The sequence below is a fragment of the Olea europaea genome, chromosome 4 (genome assembly GCF_002742605.1).
Source record: "Olea europaea var. sylvestris chromosome 4, O_europaea_v1, whole genome shotgun sequence".
NCBI classification, from domain to species: Eukaryota; Viridiplantae; Streptophyta; class Magnoliopsida; order Lamiales; family Oleaceae; genus Olea; species Olea europaea.
In genome coordinates, this window is record NC_036240.1 from 7,403,527 (window position 1) to 7,412,600 (window position 9,074).

The window sequence follows — 9,074 nt, forward strand, 5'->3', positions numbered from 1 at the left end:
TCCCATTTCCTTGTGTATCGTTTATAATTTCTTACCTCATTTCGTAAAGCACACATTTCAAGTTCCAACCTCTAAACATGGGCAAGTACCATAAAAGTCATAATATGCAAACAGGACTTCTCCAGCTTGATTTCTAAAGCATCTGTGATGCACTCCATTGAAAACAATTTAGGTAACATCTACATAAAAATGTATGAATAGACACTTTAGTTCAAATTTCATCCTCAATTAATTTCGTGTATGATATAAGTTTCATCTAGGGATGGCAATGAGACGGGTCTGGGATGGATCGACCATTCCTACCCCCGTCTTGTCGGGTATTTTTGTTATCTTATTCTATACTTATACCCGATTAAAGTAGGACAGGACGGGGTGGGACAAGTCTCCTACCCCATTTATTTTTTTCTCTTTATTTTTTGCTTTTATTTTTTATGTTCTTAGTTAGTAAATAATATTACTTTTTTACCAATTTGTTAAAAACAACTTATGTTATCTATAAAAAGGATGATAAATATATTATTTTTGTTTGATAAAAACTTAAATTTGAAATTAATATTAAATGGGGCAGGGACTAAGTTTCCCGTACCTGTCCCATACCCACTTCGGGGCAATGACCTTCACTCCATACCCATCCCACGTACCCGTCCTACGGGTGTCTGGTTGAACGAGTTTTTTTGCAATTCCTAGTTTCATCTCTAATATATTTTAAGAACAAAGGGAAAGAGAGAAAAATATTAAATTATAGTGACTCATTCTGTGGAGAAGAGTCTCTATATATAGTTGTTCTCTTATCAATGTTTACTTTTTTCTTGAAAACAAGACATAGTCTAAACATGTTGCATTGGATGTTTTTTATTGCAATCCACGTTAGTATTGGAGATGCTCAAGTGACCTTACTGGCTTAATTAGTGCCTAGGACATTCAAGTGATTCAATTATACAATCCAAAACACTTGGCTTTCAGTCATGTCACAGTTTTCAAATTCTCACAGAAAGGAGAATATTGTTGGGAATTTTCCAAGTAAAATATTCATAGCTATTTATTCTTTCCTAGTCATGTTCATACTTTTTTTTATAATATAATGACCAGCAGAAATTATTAGTTGAAATTAACTGGACTATTTACCTACTTTCTATTTTCTGGTTAATTTCTTTAATTTTCTGGTAGTCAGTTGCTTTGCTTGCTGGTGAACTGTTGAAATGTCACATATAATATTGTTGGCAAATCTCTCTCTTTTCATATTTGCTCTCTGCTTACTCAAACTGGTCATCTATATTTACAAAGAGAAGAATAGTGTATAGGCATACGGACTAGAGAAAGAGATCAAGATCTCGGTTTTGCGTAGGAATTTAAATAATCACTTCAATGGCTTCAAAATTGTTAATGATCATTGTCTTTGTTTTCGATCTAATTGCTTTTGCCTTGGCTGTTGCTGCTGAGCAAAGAAGAAGCACTGTAAGTCTCTCTTTCTTTCCCTACTTTCTTAATTGATTTATTCATCTATCTGCATAGGGATATCCATATAGCATTATTCGTATCAAAATCGCCATATATATATTTTCTCAGTTATAATTATCAAGTTGCGGAATCTAATTATTGTCGAGGTGCGGAGGGAGTAAGCAAATCAACCTCCAGACAACTTTGGAATTTTGTACTTTTAATTTCGGTTTTGCCCTAATTTGTCTTGTAAGTGGGGAGTCGTCATTAAAATTTTATATTACCATCATAAAAGAAAAGTTTAAGAAAATAATATTTGTGATTTTGTCTTGTAAACTTCTTTCATCACGGTGAAATCCTACAGCGGCAGATGCGACGGAGTCTCGTGAATCTCCATAAATCTTGTGTGTTCTTGTGCATCTATTTTTCTTTATGCGAACTAACTGTTCTGGATGGAATAAAACTACGGTTTCTAATTCTCAACAGGAGACTTTGCAAGGCACGTGCAGGTTTAATAAATTCCCATAAAATGAAATATGAATTTCATGCAACAAGAATCTTGTTCCTAGCATAGACATGAATGAAATCTCGATAGACTCTTTTAGCAACGCATATGCATTCCAGAATTAAGAAATTTCGATGAACTGAAATCTGAAATTCAAGCAACAGGAATATTGTTCCTAGGTTGTACATGTCTAGCTAGCACCTTTTCATGGTTCTCAGTAAGAAATTTTTTCCTAACTTCTTGATCATGCCGATATTGTCAGGCCACGATAAAGTTGGATAACGAGAGAAATTATAACTATTGCGTATATGACTCCGATATTTCTACTGGATTTGGAGTCGGCGCATTTCTTTTCCTCATGGCGAGTCAAGCACTCATAATGTTTACCAGTAGATGCTTCTGCTGCGGCAAGGCTCTAACTCCTGGAAGTTCGAGGGCGTGTGCAGTTCTTCTTTTCGTTTTTTGCTGGTACGTGCTCATTTCAACCATACAAAATCTATTTTCCGTAAGAAAATTTAACATCAAAATATGCAAAATTGTGATTCAGGGTGACATTTTTCATTGCTGAGGTTTGCTTGCTGGCTGGATCGGTGAGGAATGCTTATCACACTAAGTATAGAACGCGGTTTTTTGAAAACCCTCCTTCTTGCGAGACGGTGAGAAAGGGAGTTTTTGCAGCAGGAGCGTCTTTCATTTTCTTCACCGGCATTATCTCTGAGTTTTACTATATTTCTTATTCCAAGGCTCGGGGAAGCCCGGGACCATATGGAGGAGAAGCTGGAATTGGTATGGGACTGTTTAAGTGAGTTAGATAAAGCCTCCAGGGTACGCTCTCTGCATCATATTGGATTTTTGGTTTGCTACTTATCTTGGTATAGGAGTCTACTATAGTTGAAAAAAAGCATAAAATTCATATACTTATTTCTAATATTGATACTTCTATGACCCTGTAAAATTTTTCCTTGTTATGTGGATGTATTATCTGTATGAATCTCTTATTCTGTTACTTTACATTACAAGAAACTTGAGCAATAGATGCCCTCCGTGAGTAGATTATCGAATTTCATGTCTGGAATTACCGCGTAGTTAGTCATTTTCGAAAATCAGCATTGTATGTAAGTGTGCACGTCTACCCCAATGCAACTTCTATTGAGATTTTGCTCTAACGTGAAATCGAACAAAGTCAAATATTAAAATAATGATCTCGACAAAAGATAGGGACAATTAAATAAGGGCCTCAACCATCAAGATATTTTCTTCTTCTTCATGCCAATAACTTGATGAAGTGAAAGCAAAAATGTGGGATAATAATTACATTTCAATAAGTTCATCAAGTCCGTTAAATTTTTAAATGGTGAATGACGGATTAAATAACATTAGATAAATTCAATGACAATTCGAGTATCTTTTAAAATTTAAAGGTAACTGAAGTGCAAAATTTTTAGATGGTGAATGACGGATTAGATAACATTCTGATAAATTCAATGACAATTCGAATAACTCTTAATGGTAACTGAATTGCAAAATCGAGTGACTATGAATGAAATCAATGTAGTAAAACGCTTGTTTACGTTTTCTGGGGGAGAGTTCTCATAGGCCATGGGCCCTTCACTGGGCTTCTGTACTGGAGGCCCAAATGTGAAAGAAGCTGAGACACTGTACCGCCAATGTAAACATACACACTCGAAGCTCCTGAGAAAGAACACTCCAAGGCTTGAAAATGGAAATGGTTATGCGAGTTTTAGAAATTTAGCCCGGGTTTGGTTTAACTATAAAATTAGATTTTTCATAGATTTGGTTAAAGTTAATAAATAATGTGACTGAAAACTTGATAAAAGTTGTGAATCTCATGAACCGTATCGTTAAAAATGAGTTTCGAAAAGAAAGAATGTTTTTACAAGTGAAGGCCAAACAGTGATTTAATTTCAGTTTGTTCTAAATTTTTGGCACAAAACTTTAAGACCGTTTAATGGTCATCTGACAATTGCTAAATATACTTGATTGGCAGACCGCAGATACATTATTCCAGCGAGGATGTCAAGCCTCCAATTTCTTCAATCACTGAACACGGTTTTGCCCTTGATTCATGCTGAAGTGGAAAAATGTCTTTACTAAGCGTTTGTTTGGTAGGAATTAAAATCAAATTTTTAATAAAAATTTTGATACAAATTGATGAATTATATGGTTGAAAAGTTATGGATATCATAAAATGTCTGATTAAAATTAGTTGTTAACTTTAACTTAAATTAAAATCTGAATTTTAATTTTTATCAAACGGGGGGCTAAAATAGTATGTTCGCCAAGGGGAGGGCTTTTGCCGTCAAATCCAAAAATCCACAAACAACATCCCAACCAACCCATTGTTTCCATCAATCCATATACACAGAGCCGTCGCCGCCGCCGCCGCCGCCGCCGCCACCCAACTAACGTTTTGTTACCTCTTAGCCTTTTGCCGTGAAATGCGATTTTGTATATTTAACAGGCGGCTATCTCAGTGCCAAACATTATAAAGGTCAAAATTATAAGCTTCAACTTTTCAGTACGTGCTCTTATCATGGGATTGGGACCAAATCTCCATTCAATAATTCAACCGACAACAAAACAGAAAAACAGAAAAATGCAGTACATAAGTTGCATCGCATTTCATCAGCTTTTTGCTGTCCTTCAATTAATGTTTTTTCAGATCTCTTAAGTAGATTATTAGTAACAAAAAGTAGACAAAAAATAATAAGAATTCATGTGACTGATTTCAGATTTATTATCGTTGGGATATGCTTATGAGCAGCAGGTCCCAGTGAATATGTAAAAATATATATATAAAAATTATGGATTTTAAAAAATGTGTAATTAAAATTGTTTGTTTGATCAACTTATAAGAAATTTAAAAGCTATTGCTTTATAGATTTGTTGTGTTGTTATTTAGCTTATATTGTAACTTTGCATTGCGCGTTGCTTAGCATTCTTCATATGCCATACTCATTGCAATTAGCATTGTGGCTATTGACCTATAAATTTTAAGCTCAAACTTAGAATGAAAAGACTAATGATGTGAAAATGATAAAGAAGATAAAGTTTCGAAAAAATAAAAAATAAAAAAATTCGCATTAGTGGAGTTCAATAAAGAAAATCACCGGTGTAGAGAATCGCAGTAGATTTATCGACTTATTGAAAAGTTTTCCTTTTATACTTGTAATTAAGGATAGCAACGAGCCAAATAAGACTATGAGAGAATGGGATTAAAACACCTCAACTAGAATTCCGTTTAATTAATATTTATTTTTAATATTACTTTATTTTTATATATGATTTGTATTTTGAATAATAGAGCCCTGTTTGACCTACATTCTTTTAAAAAAATATTTTTAAATAGTAATTTGACATTATTTCAATCACGTATTTTTCAATAAAATAATATTACATACAAATTCAAAATTTTTATTTATTTTTTAACCACATAATTCTCATCAATACACTATTCAAAAATGTATTCTTAGGAAAATAACGTGACTCAAACAATAGCATAAAAAGTTAAAAAGATTCGAAAGGATTCGGTGAATTTGAGGTGGGGACCATATTCTCCATTTCCATCCCGATTGTCTAATGAATCGAGAATTTCAAGTCTCATTCACGATAAAACAAGAGTAGAAGACGAAACGGGATGGGCTGGGACACGTGCTATTTTGCCATCTTCTTCTATTATAGCAATTTTGTATATCTATACTCGCTCAAAAGTAAAACATGACTGGAATTAGTATCAAGCGTTCACAAACACACTTTTACATATCTGTCCCATGAGAAAGGCACGATTTTTCCCAGCTCATATGTACCAATCAGCCAACTCATCTAAAGACTAAACCAAATTGAATACCAATACTATTTTTTATTGCTTACGTTTTAAAAGTCCGATGCCCGTATGATCTTGTCTTTTGGTCCCTATGCTCAATCACTGCGCTGATTTTTTTATTTAACGTAAGAAATATATTAAACTCATTCATGACTAATTTTGTGGAAGCAAAGAACAAGAGCATTTCACGTGTTCAAAAGAATCGAGGATTTAATTTGTCTGAGATTTTTCTAAAATTATTTATGGGACTCACAATTTTTTTCACTTTTTAGCCCCCATTTAAGCCCCATTATTTGTAGATTACAATGAGATGAATATTGTATTTTTAAAAAAATGAGTGGTTGAAAATTTTTCGATTTACGTGTAATATTATTTTATTGAAAATTGTGTAGTTAAAAGTAGGAGAAAGAAAAATTTAATTTAATGTAATGAGAAATAATGGGTCTCAAATAGTCAAACGGGGGCTAAATCACATGTTCTTTTAAAAAATTATTTTTTCTTTGAAAATTTTGTGTACTAAGGTTTTAATGTAAATAGGTAATTAAAAAGTCAAAATCACACAAAAATGTTATCGTAATTTGCCGATAACTTTACGTCAAATCAACTTAATTTATTGTTATTTCGACTCATAAGTAGTTAACCTTCATATTCACTTCTCTTCAAGTGTGTGTTATTTGCGTGCTTGAAAGGTGCCATCAGATGCACAAGATCACGTCCTCTTCAAAATCCCGTCCAAAAGGATAATCAGAAATATGTTGGGTGCAGGAGTGACTTTTTAAGGATAGAAACTATTAGAGTCGGGTTTAAACTGGAGAGAGAAATATTAAATTGTTGATTATCATTTGATGACACTAAGTGTGAGTTTTATAAACGAGATAAATTAATGGACGTTCCTTGGATATTTGACATGTGGTCTCATCCCAATCGTCACTCTTAAAGTTTCATCATGTCACAATATCGCATCCTAAGCATCAATAGGTTCGTGACCCCTCTCACTGTCCTAAAAAAGAATGTACACACTAAACTCGTCGAAAATAATGTAACATCAATCATTTCTAACACGACTCTATAAGTTATAATCGCCATTTACACAAGAGTTGAGGGTTGACCCTGACACTGCAGTTATAGAGGCCTGGGTATGCTTAAGAATTAAAAATTCATAAATCGTCTCAAAAGATAAGCTATCGACTCAAGAGGCTTTAGGTACCATCCTTGCTTAGTTGACAGACACAAAGAATTTAGGCATAACACAAATTTTTACAAAATGTATCGTTATATAATCATATTTTATAGACAATATATGAAGAATATTAGCAAAGGATTCTCCACAACTATTCTTACCTACGCACTTGAAATGCACTTGTCGAGTAGGTATTATGTCATTTTCTTTGTTTACCCCTTGACAACGTATTCTACTAATTGCGTGCATAATTTATCTTATTGGTTATATTAATCCATCAAATGAGCTAAAGTATGCATAAAAAAAGAATTATTATCTCCTAGTTACCTAAACGTATTATCGTACTAACAAAATTGCCCTCATTTGCAATTGGCCCTCGTTTGGCCTCCATTTTGAGGAAATGAAAACGTGTGAAATAATTTTTTTTAAAAAAATAAGTGGTTGAAAAAGAAGGAACCGCATAATATTATTTTATAAAAAATTGTGTGGTTGAAAATAGAGAAAAAAAAAATGAGATCTAATAGAATTGAAATTAATGGAGCCAAACAGGGGCTCACATTGATCAGGTTCCAAGAAGAAAAAATAAATTAAAGATTCATTTGACATGACTTTTACTTATTATTGAAGAGTTTCCCGAGAAAACTACATTAATCTTTTGAAAATTAATTTTTAAAAAAACTTCATATTACGAAAGAGCTTTTAGAAGAACATTTTTAGCCCCATTTTTATTTTATTTTTTTTGTCAAAAATGTATTTTTGAATTGTATTTTGATGGAGAATGTATAGTTGAAAATTAAGGAAATTTTTTAGGTTTATTGTTTACGTGTAATATTATTTTATTGAAAATGCGTGATTGACAGTAGGAGCAAGAAAAATATATTTTAAAAATATTGAAGATAAAATAAGGGCATAATACATTGTATGCATTGTCAAACAAATATGCATCTGTTCCTATCTGCATGTTGTCAACTTGCAAGTGGCGTGATTCGTGCATATTTTCCAAGTATAAGAAGAAAGGCCTTTTGATAAGTAGTGGATATTTTATTGCTCAAGTTGCATTTTCTTGTAGGGAACTACGTCTGGATTTTCGAGGGGAAAAATAAATAAATAAACAAATTTGTTACACGTGGACTGACTTAGTACTAGAAAACGAATTGGCCCTGGCCATCCTGGCGCCCCCTATAGGTGGGGACCCCGTTGGGCGGCCTTGATCCTAGAAAATACATTGGAATTAATTATAGGTAACTAGGAGTAGGTTGTGTTCGTCCTACCTAATAAACCTAATAATTAATAACCATACTACATGTAAAGATGATTTTCATAGAATTTTTTTACCAATGGATACACGGTAGAATTTCATTGATCTTAATCAAAACAAGCATAAAAATGCACAACGCGGGTGATGACAACTTAGCACTTGTATGGTGTCTGTGAACAAATTTGGCGTGTTGTTGAGAAAAGTAGTTAAAAAGTCATTTTTAAGTACCGCCAGACATCGAAATATCACATTGTTGATTGAATAAAATTGGTACTTTAAGTTAACACTAAAAAATGGAAGTTGAAAATGTAATACAACACGTGAAAATGATATTTCTAATATACTAGAACAGGAATTGAGATGGATGTTGTATAAAGTTTATAGATGTTAATATAATAATTAGTTTGAAAAAAATCTATTTTAACTCTAATTCAAACTCCAATAATCCGAAAACTTATTATTATTTTATAGTACAGGGGTTAAACATTGCAGGTCTGTTAATTTTTAATTGAACCCCTCAATTAAGTTAATTTTAGTTTTAATATTAGTTAAGTATCTTTGGAATATATATAGAGAAATAATTGCATGTGCTTCATGCAAATTCAGCACAATCCAATTCAACTTATGAAATGCATTCAAGTAATCCACTACAATTTATGGTTTTTTTTTTTTTTTTTTTGGCCAGCAAATCAAAATCATTACAACAAACGATTAAGGAGGCATTTGTTTCTTATTTTTATAAGAATGAGAATGAAAAATATAGTCGTTATGAACCCCTACACAAGAGATAAAAATTCAAATTTGGTGGCTTGATGTGATGGATTACGATCATATTTTTCATTTTAATGAG

General features: G+C 32.7%; 1 protein-coding gene across 1 annotated transcript; it reads left to right on the plus strand.

The window, feature by feature from the left end:
• Window positions 1–1,285: 1,285 nt before the first annotated feature.
• Window positions 1,286–2,974, plus strand: LOC111393461. Its single transcript, XM_023018991.1, has 3 exons — window positions 1,286–1,455; window positions 2,205–2,410; window positions 2,490–2,974. The coding sequence occupies exons 1-3, from the start codon at window positions 1,366–1,368 to the stop codon at window positions 2,746–2,748; spliced, it is 555 nt and encodes a 184-aa protein (XP_022874759.1). The 5' UTR covers window positions 1,286–1,365; the 3' UTR covers window positions 2,749–2,974.
• Window positions 2,975–9,074: the final 6,100 nt, after the last annotated feature.

Bases quoted from the DNA above. Each gene is read 5' to 3' on its own strand.
- LOC111393461 (XM_023018991.1), top strand. From the start codon at position 1,366: ATGGCTTCAAAATTGTTAATGATCATTGTCTTTGTTTTCGATCTAATT. The intron at 1,456-2,204 runs GTAAGTCTCTCT...CGATATTGTCAG, and splicing joins CTGAGCAAAGAAGAAGCACT to GCCACGATAAAGTTGGATAA. The intron at 2,411-2,489 runs GTACGTGCTCAT...ATTGTGATTCAG, and splicing joins CTTCTTTTCGTTTTTTGCTG to GGTGACATTTTTCATTGCTG.